General features: G+C 33.9%; 1 protein-coding gene across 1 annotated transcript; it reads left to right on the plus strand.

The window, feature by feature from the left end:
- The first annotated feature begins 4,862 nt into the window (after positions 1-4,862).
- LOC149419060 (uncharacterized) lies at positions 4,863-14,365 on the plus strand. Its single transcript, XM_089637923.1, has 4 exons — positions 4,863-6,719; positions 7,200-7,368; positions 7,824-8,065; positions 14,270-14,365. The coding sequence occupies exons 1-4, from the start codon at positions 4,863-4,865 to the stop codon at positions 14,363-14,365; spliced, it is 2,364 nt and encodes a 787-aa protein (XP_089494049.1).
- Positions 14,366-14,924: the final 559 nt, after the last annotated feature.

Genomic DNA, 14,924 nt, shown 5'->3' on the forward strand with positions numbered 1-14,924 from the left:
ATCAGATTTTTTGTCTGGAATCTGTTACAATCGATTGAATGAATGTTAGAATCGATTAAACGAATGTTACAATCGATTAAACGAATGATACAATCGTTTAAAGAATGTTACAATCGATTAAACTAATGTTACAATCGTTTAATGAATGTTACAATCGATAAATGAATGTAACAATCGATTAAACGAATGTTACTATCGATTAAATGTAAGTTACAATCGATTTAACTAATGTTTTAATCGATTAAATGTTACAATCGATTAAACGAAATTTACAGTCGATTAAATGAATGTTACAATCGATTAAACGAATTTCAGATAATAAAAGCTGTGCTGTAGGTGAATAGGTTCCATGAAATTTGCTGCGTCGAACAATGATTTATATTTTTAGAACTGAGCATTACTGGGCTGGTCCACGTGGAAGTGGCGGGAGCTGGTCTGCGAGGAGTTGAGAGTGGGGCGCTGGACGCCTTAAGGCTCCAGTCATTGGCTCTCCCGGACAACAGGATACACACCTTACCTGATAAGGCGTTCAGGTATATTCTAATTCTATTAGGTCTTCTACTGTTTTATTTAAGTTGTTTAAAATGAACACGGTAACATTAACAATAATAAATGTTTTTATTTTCATGACTGATGTAAAGTTACTGAAAGATTTATAAATATATTACGTGGGTTTTTTTTAATGGTTTCTTTTTCAGTCTGTTTTCTAATTCTGATCTCACTCTACTTTTCTATCCATTTTATTTGAGTTTTAAATGTTATAATGCTGTTATGATTTTTTGAATGAGAGTGAGATTTTGTTGTAGAGTTTAGTACCAAAGTAAAAGAAGCTTTTTTTGTCAAAAAGTGTATTAATCTAGAATGTTTACAGTTTATTGCATACACGTACAAACCTCTCACCCAATGAACCTGCTGGGGTATTTTCAGTCATGTCATTAATTATTATTAATGATTAATAATTTTGTGTGAATTTTGTCTAAGACTTAAATCATTGTTATTATTGTTAAAATTGAGACTTTCATATATGTAATTTCATATATGTAATTTATATATTTTGTAAATTCATAATATGTAATTTTTGTTTCTTACATCTTTTGAAGGTAATACCCATCAATATAATATATAATTAAAGAAGAAGATTATACTAAAAAATCCAAACGAAACAGGAAATAGAACAAGACACACAAAATAAAAAAAGATAACGGTCACAATTAGGAATCGAACACAGGATCTCTTGTCTGAGAGGGACAGCGTAAATAGGTATCCCATGTAAATAAAAATCGCATATCTTTATTCGAAACACTATCTACGTTACAAACCGATTCTTTATAAATTTGTGATCATTCAAAAAGACAACTGCCAAAAATTTGGGTAAAAATTATTTGCAAGATAATATTGTTAATTTTGAAATATGAAATCGACAAATATGACATTTAATACCAAGTTCCCAATGGTCGAGTGGTTAAGACGCTGTCCCGGTAAGACAAGAGATCCTGCGTTCGATTCCTAGTTGTGACCGCTTACTAATAATAATAATAGTTTGCCGGCAACCCGGTCGTTTATTGAATTGAAAAAAAGTTTTTTGACAATGTTGGTAGGTAAGTTACCCGTCTCACTAGACAACATCTGTTCTGAGACGGGTAGTAAATAAATAATATAGAAGAGATAACTTGATTTGAAGGAGAAATATTGCATAAAATTTATACAGAAAAATTTGATATAATATAGTGATAAAAGATCAAAAGAATATAACATGTCTCATTTGAGGGTAGTTAAGTAGTACAACATAACACCTATAATATGAAAACTTATAAAGACATAAAATGTACACAGTCAGATCAAGCATGAAAGTACATAAGAATCAGAAGTATTTAGGAGATATGAGTCGTATAGTTCCTATCTACGATAAGTCCACTTTTCTCCAAAAATGAACTAATGATGCAGTTTTACTCTAGCGGCTCTTTGGCACACTCAAATATAGATGAGTTCAAAACGGCCGTAAAAACCTACGAAAAGTGGATTTAAAAATCGCAATGAGTTCCAAACAACGATAAATCCACGGAGCAGTATGTTCCAAAAGCCGATTAGTCCACCGCTCGTGCAGGCAGCAAATGAGCGAGAAAGATTTCGTCCAGGCAGCCAATGGGGGGGAAGCATTTCTCAAATTCTAACATGGCCGCTGAAGCAGTTGTTTTGTAAAAGTGTCTGCCTTTTTATACATTTTTACAGCTAAATAATGTCCGATATAACCACAAATGTTGTTCACGTGGCGGGTAATACATCTAGAAAGCGAGTTATCATCAAGGAATCTTGCAAAAAACACGTGGATAGCCGTAATAGGTCCTTAAAAATCTCCTATTTTGAGTGGAATCATTCATTGAGAGTCGGCCATTACTGGGTGATCTCAAAACTTCGCTCAGTTGTTTTTAATAATTTTAAAGTTTGTATTTATTGTTTTCAAGCTTAATTTTTATTACAGTTTTTTATTATTATTTCTAATAATAAGTAAGGTACACAATACTATTAACAAATTAACAAAAGTTTTTATTTTATTTATTTATTTCTTGTAATAAGTAAGGTACATAATATTATGGGCCAATTAACAAAAGTTTTTTTAATAAAAATAATACACTTGTTTTTGTTTAAAACCACGAGTTTTAATTAAGAATTAATAATTGAAAATCCTCGATTTTTGTATAAAATATCTGTTTTTGAATTTATCGAGATGAATACAAAAAAAAATATCAAAAAAAAATTATCATCATAAAATTGCTACATTTCTTTCATCATTTTAATAATATATATTGTTCTATAATTTAGTTTATTCGCACAATAGCTTTTGAATTTATTGTGATAAATACAGAAAAATTGTAATCACTAAATATCTGCATTTCCTTTTATATAATATTTTTGTGTTTTGTTCTATAATTTAGTTGATTAGCACAATAGTTTTTGAATATTTTGTGATAAATACAGAAAAATTGTAATCATAAAATATCTGCTTTTACTTTTTATAGTAATTTTATGTTTCATTCAAAAATTGGTTTTGTTTAATTCTTAAATATTGCAATGATTATTTACTTTTGTTTAGAGTACAAAATAATATTATTTCAAATATTTTATATATAATATTTTTAGGTTTTTTTTTGTAAACATATTCTAATCCATCGTATTTTTTTGTAAAAAATTATAAAAAATAAAAAAATCGAAAAAAAAAATTTCGTAAGTACATTTGTATTTTATTTAATTTTTCTTCTATGCACTTTTCTTAACTAACTTTTATTAAAAAAAATAAAACATTAAATATTTTCTTTTCATTTAAATCATTTTTTTTTGTTGGCCCTATACTTGTCATTCACATTTCAACGGTGTTGAGAAAAAACACCGATAAGTACAGGCTGGTGAGTTCCTATATACGATTAATTTGACAGTTACTTTCAAATGCCGATAAGTCCATCATTATTTACGTAATTACTCCTAAACTATTATGAAATTAATGGTTTTATCTTATTATGTATATCCGTAGTTTGACAACAAAGCCCACCTAATAAATAATTCTCTAGTTTTTATTTAAAAAACCTTGTAATTAAAAAATATTAATTTGCCAACATTTCACGAAAGTGGACTTATCGTAGATAGGAACTATACGACTCAATATATCCTTTGAGGATGGTTGAAGTCATTAATAATATAAAAACATAAAAATGATTATTATAAATTGTTTTAATTTGAAAAGCATATTGTATAAAAATTAAAATAAATTTAATGTGCGGTCAAAAATTACGTATAGATCATTGAGTATAAATATATAATATAACGTCAATGAAATGCATAAAATAATGTCATAATCGTAAGAATAAAAAAAACACGAAGTCAAAATTTCATAAAAAATAATCAATAAATAAAGTACATAAGGGTCAGAAGTATCGTATAAGTAAGTTAAATTTTTATTTTCTTTGTCATGTTTCGTTTAGACGTGTTAGCATTATCTTCTTCTTCAATTTAGTATAATTACACAATTTACTGGTTGTTTCATTTGGTGAACCATTTGTGATTGATAATTTTTGTTGTTGTTGTGTAAAACAGAAGAGGATACAAAATATAATGAAACCACATAATAGTCACAATATTTATACTCGTTTCACTAATTTGATTAGATTTGGGTTTGCTAGCGAAAACGACTCCTTCAATCGTATTTTCTTTCAGCTCCATGTCACAAACTTTGTCATCTCTGGACCTCGGCTATAATGAAATTCCGGATATTCCATTCAACATCTTGAAAATGTTAAAGATCTTAAATTGGTTGAATCTTCAAAAGTAAGTTCAATTCTTTCGTATATTAAATTCGTATTTTAGATAAAAATCTTTATAAAAACTAATTTCTGTATTATTGCAGTAACAACATCATTAACTTGGCTGGAGACTGGGCTTATATGAAAGATTCACTTACCAGCCTGATTCTAACAGGGAATTATGTGACTGACATCACCATGGGATCATTGACTCAATTGAAACATTTGAACAAGTTGGATCTTGATAATAACAGAATTCAATATGTTGCAAGAAAATCATTTCCTATAAATTTACAGTCATTGAACTTGGCGAACAACCTTCTGGAACATTTCCCGTTTGAGCTCTTTACGTATCTCCACCATTTGCAATCGCTGAATCTCAAAGGAAATCTAATTCACAGGATATCTCAAACTACTTTCAAACACCACAAGAGTTTAGAAAAACTCGAGCTCGGAGACAATGGGCTCGAAACCTGGCCTAGTAACATATTTAACGAAACACTAGTCGTAAGGCACTTAAGTCTCGAGCTCAATCACATTCGGGTCATTCCAGCTAATGCATTCAAGGGAATGAACACGGTGAAGCTAATTTTATCGTACAACAAAATAGAGTACGTAGATGACATGGCATTTCATGGCTTGGAGCATACTTTGGAGCATTTAGACTTGGAACACAACCAGCTGACAGAAGTTCCACGAGCTATTCTTGAACTCAAACGACTTAAACAATTGTATATACCGTCCAATAAAATTATGAATATTGATTATCTACCGCAACATATTAAAATATTATCTCTGAATGGAAATTTACTATCGTTTATTCCAAGGGAAGCTTTGAAAAACTGTTCCTTGACTCATCTCGATATTGGATATAATCTTATAGCGTACATCGAAGATGGAGATTTTGACATCTGGGGCGAATCTGTCAAAACATTATACTTGAGAAGTAACAAAATTACTAGACTGGATGCTGGCATCTTCTCTGCTCTACCGCAGTTGAAGGAACTCAGTCTAAGTTTCAACGATATTCACTACGTGCATCCTGACATTTTCATAAATATGTCACTGACGTTGAAAATTCTAGAAATGTCTTTCTCCATGTATAGAGACGATTTCCCCGTAGACGTATTAAAGCACTTGTCGAGTCTGGAACTACTCGCTATTGATAATAACAACATTCAAACGCTCTCCGCGGATACAGCCGTATTCCTGCACCGGCTGCAGTACTTAAGTTTAGAATTTAATCGGATTACCAGTATACCTGTTGATTTTTTCAATACACATTCCATGGAAAGTGTTAAAGAAATAAACTTTTCATATAACCTATTGGATGTTATAGACCCAGAAACCGTCAGCTTTCTCTCTGAACTGCAAATACTGGATTTCTCAGTCAATAGAATACGGAATATTTCGAGTAACGCTTTCAGAAATGTGCCGAAGTTAATGCACATAGCGCTATTCGACAATTTGGTGACCGACATCGGGGAGCGCGCATTTTATGATCTTCCTAGTCTACTGAAATTGGAATTGCAGAAGAACCAAATAAGAGAATTCTCGCTGCGAGCGTTTCACAATGTCTCCGACGTAGATATGCCGTTTTTATTAAATATAAGTAGAAATGAAATAGTGTTGCTGGATGACACTGGCCCCGAGGCAAATATCGAGACGCTCGACGTGGCGCACAATCGACTGGCAGATGTTCCCACGCCATTTCTATTCAAAATGTCGAAGAAGCTAAAGCGGTGTGTGCTGTCTTATAACGAAGTCGGACACTTGGATACAAACGCGTTCGAGAATTTAGACGTTTTAGAAATATTAAATTTAGACCACAATTACGTAGGCTACATCAGGAGGAGAGCTTTCTATGGACTGAAAAAACTGCAAATACTTGATTTATCCCACAACAGAATAGAGCAGGTGTCCGTTGAACAGTTTTCAAATTTAAACAATTTAAGGTTTCTCAACTTGAGAAGGAACCATCTGCGGTCATTACCGAGAGACGTGTTCAAGAACACAATGCTGGAACACTTAGACTTAAGCGTGAATGAATTCACAATGCTGCCAGCCATGGCATTTTCACAAGTGGGATTTACCTTACGGCACTTAGACATAAGTCACAATAGTATAGAAAGCTTGGACAGCACGCTGTTTCAGGAAACTCCCTTTCTTTTAAGTCTCGACCTAAGTAGTAACAAATTAACCATTCTCTCCGACAACCTGTTCAACAGTCTTGGCAGTCTCCAAGAATTGGACTTAAGTTCGAATAACGTGAGAGCGAATTTCAAAGAACTTCTGCATTATCTCCCAATAACAAGATACTTAAGCCTCTCGAACGTTGGATTAAAAACTTTTCCTTTTATTCCGCTGCGAAATCTGACTTCGCTTAATCTTACGTTCAATTTTATCGAAGGCGCCAAGGAGAATGCTGTAAAAGATTTGAATTCACTCAGATATCTTTATTTGAGGGGAAACTCTTTAACATCTGTGCCTGCACAGATCTGGTCACACACGCCAAATCTCAAGATTCTAGATTTATCAAAGAATCCCATTCAATCCTTGAATAAAAACAGCTTTTTTGGATTGCCTAATCTTGTACATCTCGACATCAAAAATTTACACAAGCTAAGTCACTTCGAACAAGATACATTGTCAACTTTAAAAAGCTTGTCAATTTTGAGAACTGAATCAATGCCGAGCATCAAAAGCTTTCGTTTAGGACCTTTAGTTGCTGAGGTCCCTGGAATCAAAAAGATCCATATTTACATAAAAGAGGACTACATCGATGACCAACTTAATGGTGTATTCGTGCCCAAATTAAGACATATACAGATATCTGGACTAGGGTTGAAGAAAATATCTGCAGATTGTTTCGAAGGCGCTGATAAGCTCTATGAACTGAATGTCCAGATCACAGAGACCAGTATAAGAGAACTGCCTGCTGGACTACTGAGGGACCTTGGAAAGGTGCCACAATTGTCTCTGGACTTGACCAAAAACCAGTTGAATTCACTGAGCCCTTCCACATTGTATCCCAATTCAACTACTTGGGAGAGGTTCGCAACCAAATTGATTGCTGGTGAGTCAAACCAAAATCTCTTCTGTTAAATTGCTAGGTTAATGAAATCAAAGAAATATCTTCAAATATATAACAAAGTTCATTATTTTAAAATCGTAACGCGTGCTTTAAATTTTTGGCCTTTGCATTTTTATAACTCAATTTTTCTAAGGTATGTTACTGAAAAGAAAATAAAAAATGGTTTTATCAGAAACCGTTTTATTTCAATCAATAATTAAATGGTTTTCATAAGCAAAAAATATTCTTTACCCCAATTGATGATTGCCGTTGATTCACTTGTTTGATTTAATGGAATAACAGGTAATTCAGGATTGATACTTCACTCAATCAATTCACTAGATCGATTGGCTTGTTTGCTTCACTCAATTGATTCACTTGATTAATTCACTTGCTGATTGATGCTAGTTAAATGATTCCGACGTTTGTGTCAGTTGATAAATTACGTTAATTTGCAGGTGGATTATCAGTGTCAGACAACCCATTACCCTGCGACTGCGGGGTGGCCTGGCTGGCCCGCTGGGTGCGGCGCTGGGCGCGCGAGTCGGGCCCCGCGGGCCGACTGCCCCCGCCCGCCGAGTGCACCCGCTCGGGCGCGCACTACGCGGGGCCCCCCTACTCCAGCAGCAGACTGCTCCGCCTCTACCCCGAGGACCTGCGGTGCCACGCCAGCGCATTAGCCGCAGCAGCACCCCTCACCGTAAAGAATTCCGTTTTCACGCTGTTATTTGTGCTTTTGAACTTTACAGTGGTTACTATGGTTGTGTAAAAATTGTGATGTGTGGTAGACAGCGGAGAGACAGACCGCCGCCCGCTTGCGCGTGATAATGACGATTAATTGTTGGTATTTTGCACAGGGACACTGTATTAACAGTTGCATTAACGCAGTGTGGAAAATTTCGTATTTTTTCCGGGGATCCAGAGTTTGATTGTGGTCAACAGTTTGATATTTGGATGCATTCAGGAAAGTGTTATATAAAATTGCAGAGTTCATATATCTGAGGCAATGGCAGCAATCACCACGACTCAAGAGGAAATTCTAGAAAGGAGCTGAGAGGAAATCTATTAAGAAATCTAACAGGAATCTTAGAAGGAATCTGAGAAGGAATCGTGGAAAGAACCGGAGAAGGAAACTTGGAAGGAATATTATTAGGAATCTGAGAAGGAAATTTGGAAGGAATCTGACAAACAATCAGATAATTAATATCAGAAGGAATCTGAGAAGCAAAGTTATATTTTATTTATAATATTTCGAAGTCCCTTATCAAAATCTGTGTAATTTCTGTATCAATAATTATTGATGAAATTTATTTTAAAACATTTAATTTGTTATGAAAACAATTGTTCTAAAGTTGATTGAAATAACTTGTTGAATTTTTAAATTTACCTCTCAACAGATGGGGTATGAACGTAATACCAATTATTAAGCATTACTTTGCAAATGTAAAGTTTCTTAAAAATGTTTCCACGGGCGCCTCACCCGAAGAAAATCTTCAACAAACAGAAAGATTTAGTTATGATAATGTGCGAAATGAAATTTACATACAAAGGATAATATTATTACGACATCAAAGCTTTAATATTCACAGAAAACATCTGAGATTCTGGCAACAAGTGAACTGAACAAATAATTATTATCAAGGATCTTGTCTTAAATTGATATTCAAAGAGTATTGTTAATTCAACCAAGCAATCAAAACTTCTTAAACGTCAATAAAGATTGCATTAGTATTTCAAAAACATAAAAATAAATTAATTGATTTATTTTTGCAATACCCAAAGAAAAAACAAGACAAATTCTACTTTAGTGAACTGTCACGTTCTTAAAAATATGTACATTTATGAAAGCAACCTACACTTTAGAATATGTTTGGTCGGACATTAAAACGAACATTGAAAACAGAATAAGTGAGGGAAGTTATTCTGGACAGTAAAATATAAAACAGTTATAGGTATCACAGATTAATTTGTAAACAGTTATGATGTTATTTATATAAATCGGATCAATTGACATCAGGGTTTTGAGTAAAGGTGTAAATATAAATATGTAGAAATGTACATATTGTAAGTAACTATGTACTGTGTTTTCTCCAACACTGGTGTGCACAAAATGGGTCGATAATTAAAAAAATCGATTTGAGGCAATTTTTTGAAAGTTTTTAATAATTTTCTGTACTATTTGTAGGTGGAGCAACTTTGTTGTAAAATCTTATATTATGTAGATGTGATTAATTCTGTAGTGCAGTGGTCTACGCTTGAGTCTCGAGTCTGGGTCTCTGGTTCAATTCATAACTCCGCATTTCACGCTCATATCACTGAGCTTCTAGAGGTATAAAAAAAATGATTGCAGTAGCGGTCTTCAGCGTGCCAGTGGCACGCGTACCGCGTGCGTATTTCCTTTTCCGTGTTCAAAAGGAGGCAGGACTAGAGTTGAGAAAGAAATTTAGCGTAACAAACCCGTGCGTGTTTCAAGGCAGTACTGCGGTAGTGCCTCCCATTGAACACAGAAAAGGAAATACGCATACCGTGTCGCTGCTAGGAACTCGCATGCTGGTAGCTGGTATGTTATTCAATCGCACGGCGTTTGATTTTAAGTGTTCCTGTGGCACGCGGTGTGAAGTGTGTGGGTAGTGATGGGGGACACACAGCATGTCTGAACGTGCTTTTCAGTAGCTAGCAAAGTGGACACGTACGTGACAGTTTTATAACTCTTTTTGCAAATTGATAATAGCTACCAAAATATATTGTGTACTATAGCAGCTTTCAATGCATGTGGAAAACAGATCCGCATCACGAAAATAAAATTAGTTTCCTATTTCTTCCGGGACTTCCATGTTGGCCAGCTACGCGCACGAAATTAGAGATATGAGTAGCTAACTTGCCTGTAGCTAGCGTGTGTTTACTGACGTACAAGCACGTGTTTAGTTAGCCAGTTCCTCGCTAAAAGCATGATTTTACACTGGAATGTGTATTCGCGGCAATAGATAGCTTGCAGAGGATTAAACTGATAAAGAACTAATAACCGGCGAATAAGTTTACACGCACTCTTTGTCAACCGATTTTTTTAAAGAATTTTTTTTATTCAATATTATTTCTTATATAAAAAAACGTTATCGTATTTTTCTCATTAATTCGTACTTTACCAAAGAAAAAATATACATTACGTTTCCCTTAGGCTATCATGTATATTTTCCTAAAAATCCTGGTTAGAGAATTAATCTTGCTGTATATATTAACTGACGGTCCTAGATTTGTGATATTGATTGTTTAGTTTGTTGATTTCCACTTACAAAATGTCTTAACAGCAGTCATAATTCACAACTTTTCATAAATATATACATTGATTAATCCAAAAATCTTTCAAAATATTGCGTAAATCGATAAAAGTCATCGATCGGCTGTTGGACCCTAAGTATTGACAATGGGAAAAGGAAGAAAGCACATTTGAGATTTGAGCATATTCCCGACCTATTGCTTTTGAGTGTTCAGATTATAGGTACAGCATCGCATCGAGGAGTGAACGATAAAATAAATGGTATTCAACCTGATAATAAAATGTCTGCGATCGCGGGGAAAACGTTTTTTACATTCGGCACACGATAAAAGTTTTCAATTTATCATTCGCATGCCGGATAGGCATTGAATTCCGATGATCTTAAATTTTTCATGGCACTACCGTCCACGTTTTAGCTTGTATTTTTCATGAATTGTTTTCATGAGTATATCAGAACAGGTTTTTGTTGATTCTGCGCTGATAAATACCTCAAACATTTCTGTATTTACGAAGTTTTTTGCTTACAACGTTTCGACTGAAGGAATGCAGGAGGTAGTACACACACTTTTTGCGATGGAAATGTTGCTATATTGCAACGTTCCAGGAAAATAAATTTAATTTTGCCCTTTGTGGATTCCGTTGAAAAAATTCTTTACGCGTTCATGTATTTTTTTATAAATTTTATAACATTTCAAATGCATGAATTCAGAAGAGAGTTGTAATTATTTAGATGCATATTGCTCTGTTAGACGAGAATTTCTGTTCGCTTTTTTATTAATTCCATTGAAAAAATGTTTCAAACTATCCTGAATATATTTTAAATTATATGCAAACAAAAACATTAACATTATATTATAAAATATTGTCTGTAAGAATGCAGAATGGAACGAGTTACATGACTTATGCAATTAAAAATGTTTTACTAAATTTAATTCACATACGGAGAAAAACAAGTTTGGCTAATTTATTAAGAATATCATCAAAATATTGTTAATCCGATTAAAAAGGGATTGCAGGCTCTTAACGAATAAATTGATAGGTTTCCTGATAAACTGTAAAGTAAAATACGAATGTATTATCACGATGTCAGAACGTGTGTTTTAAATTTAAATTTTATCAAGGAAATTGCAGGTGCATGAACATGTGTTCCGATTTATTAGAAATTCACGAAAAGTCAATCAGGAAATGGCCTGCAATTCCGTTTTAACCGCATTATCAATAATTTGAAAAGATTTTTAATAAATTAGCAATACCCATTTTTCTCCGTGCATATAAAGCAATGAACAAAAATATTCGACAAGGTTAAACAAAATAATGTGTTAACGACACATGTTTCGAAGGACAAATCCATAATTTTTATAATAATTTAGTTTTTTTTTTACAAAACAAAACAACGAAAACCTCATCACTCAAAGAAACCCTGATCATAAATATGTTATATTAATATAAAAGTTAAAACGTAAACATTTTTTAAGTCTCATAAAACATTTTTTAAATGTCGATTTTTCTTTATATGGTGTTTTTTTCTTGCTTCGTGGTAAACTTCTATTGAATTCTTTTTCAATGGATAGAAAACTGAATTGAATGGTGGCAAATAAAAAAGTTGTCAATGGAAGCGAAGCAAACAGCTCACAGTGTAGTTTTGATATCAATCCCGATGTGTGTCAGCGAGGCATGAAACCGGTAAAGGAATGTTGAACGGAGATTGAATGCAGTGGAAGCGCGAATAGTGAGGCGTTATTTGTGATAAAGCCATATGGGACTGTTGTTGGAGATGTTTGAAATATGAACAAGGAGATTTCAAAAGAACGTAACCGGTAAAGGAAGGATGAACGGAGATTAAATGCAGTGGAAGCGCGAATAGTGAGGCGTTATTTGTGATAAAGCCATATGCGACTGTTGTTGGAGATGTTTGAAATATGAACAAGGAGATTTCAAAAGAACGTAACCGGTAAAGGAAGGATGAACGGAGATTTAATACACCAGAAGCGCGAATAGTTAGGTGTTATTTGTGATATTGTGTGACTGTTGTTGGAGATGTTTGAAATATGAATAAGGAGATTTCATAAGAACGTAACCGGTAAAGGAAGGATGAACGGAGATTAAATGCAGTGGAAGCGCGAATAGTGAGGCGTTATTTGTGATAAAGCCATATGCGACTGTTGTTGGAGATGTTTGAAATATGAACAAGGAGATTTCAAAAGAACTTAACCAGTAAATGAAGGATGAACGGAGATTGAATGCAGTTTAAGTGCGAATAGTTGGTGGTTATTGTCATATTACCATATGCGACTGTTGAACACTGAATTCAACGAAAAACCTTAGACACATTACGCTATATTATAGATTGGGTCTGATCAATTGGGTAACTGCCGCGGAATATCATTTCTTTGTATAGGATCTGTCACTTTGACAGATGACAGCCGCCTAATTACGGCGCTCCTTAAATTGTTCTGACCCATTCTTGCAGTAGATAGGAGAGGGGTCGTATGCTTTTCAAATATAGCCTGGCTGGCAGAATACTTATTTTCACTTCATCTTTTTAATTCATTCACTCATAACAGTCGAGTTTGTACGATGCTTGTGACAGACCACGCATTATTTTTGTAGCTTTGCCTATTTTATCATATCGCTCGCCATACATTCTCATTGGTAGTGTATGGCGAGAGATATGATGAAATATGCCAAGCTGTGATGCGAATAGCGTAATGTGTCGCCTACCTGAAAGTGGATGAAGCAAGGAATATATGCCAGGAAAGAGCTGTGTGGCTTTCCTCTCTAAATCTCTCTGCGGGAAACAGGCGTAATATTTATTTAGTTAAGTTGTTCTTATTCCCTTCTGCATTCTACAGTCGACATTCAAACATATTGGCACTTTAAAAATAATCATAATTTTGAAAAATTTGCATGAATTTATAAATGAAAAATGTAAATTATTTATTCTCGACGGCATTGACTGTGATATTTTTTTGTCAAGTGAGTCGTTAAAAAATTATGAAATGTAAGAAATGCATAGATACATTAATAAATAAAATATTTTTAAGAGATTGTTACTATCTAATATGCACTAATCTGTAATTTTAATGTCGGCAAATATGTTTTTTTTTAATAATAAATATTGATATTGTAAATTATTACGAATAATTATAATATTACTGTTTGAATAGATTTTTAAAATTTCGACTAGTTGGTCCTTCAAATGCATATCATTTGTTTTAAAACGCCGCCAAACTTAGGTTAAGGTCATTTTCAATGAATTGTAAATTATGTATTTCAGTAAGTAGAAAATAAATATATCTTTAAATTTCAAAACTGATTTCATTAAAGTTTTTTTTTTAACACATAACCCACAAACAACACAACCAAAGATAAAATAATTTCTGAGAGAAAAAACGGACTATTTTACAACACAAATAATAAAGAAAACAATGAACTCTTCAAATATTTATAAAAATACAATAAAACAGTGATGGAAAGTTAAACCGTAATTTCCTGGCCTACATAGAAGGTAAGATTTGTTTAAGTAAAGGAAAGAAAGGAAGTTCTGAGAAGGAAAAATGTATGAGAGGTGGGTAGGAATCTAGGGATCGGTGTGTCCAGGAGTGACGGACGAATTATTTATCCATCCAGCTGCGGCGCAAGGCAATGAAACAAGAAAGACCAGTTAGAGAGGTCAAAGGGTCTCTCCAATCAGTCTATCCCCGATCCGGCATGCCACGCAGATAGTGGGTAGGTGCATCCCAAACACACCTCATTCGATGAACCCGGGCACCCCTGCTAAAACACAAAACGTAGCGAACCACGTGAGTTTACTTATGCCAGAATGTTGTTTGTCCAGTAAATGGTTCCCGGGGAGGCGCTATCCAACCTCGCCCCCCTCGATTGCCCATTGGAGTATGTATTAGGGATGAAAGGAGTGGGGAAGAGAAGGGATGGAAGGAAGTACCTGGCTCTTCAGATTTGGTTATCAAACAAGACTAAAGTCATGCCGTCTATAAAATGCAGTGTAGTAATCATACCGTTTGTCTATCTTCACATTAACCATTAATAATCTAAGGGACTATCGCACAATTTTTAAATCAGAAAATATAAAGATATAAATAATTATAAACCAACCATAATTCAAAATACTTTATCTAAAATCTTAGATAAAGGAATCTCTCATAGAAGTTAGCAAATGATTATCACAGAAGCAATGGATTCAGAAGAAATATACTGACCTCCAACGCCATAGCCCTGGAAATATAAAAAAATCTAGACTCATATGAAGTGCATTGGCATATTC

Source organism: Hesperophylax consimilis, chromosome 12, assembly GCF_061612785.1.
Source record: "Hesperophylax consimilis isolate HC1 chromosome 12, BYU_Hcon_1.0, whole genome shotgun sequence".
Taxonomy (NCBI): Eukaryota; Metazoa; Arthropoda; class Insecta; order Trichoptera; family Limnephilidae; genus Hesperophylax; species Hesperophylax consimilis.

What these genes read in the sequence shown, in the direction of transcription:
- LOC149419060 (XM_089637923.1), top strand. Translation starts at nt 4,863, where the DNA reads ATGAACACGGTGAAGCTAATTTTATCGTACAACAAAATAGAGTACGTA. An exon ending in AAGGCGCCAAGGAGAATGCT is followed by an intron (nt 6,720 to 7,199) that starts GTAAAAGATTTG and finishes CTGAATGTCCAG; the next exon opens with ATCACAGAGACCAGTATAAG. An exon ending in CCGCAGCAGCACCCCTCACC is followed by an intron (nt 8,066 to 14,269) that starts GTAAAGAATTCC and finishes TTATCCATCCAG; the next exon opens with CTGCGGCGCAAGGCAATGAA.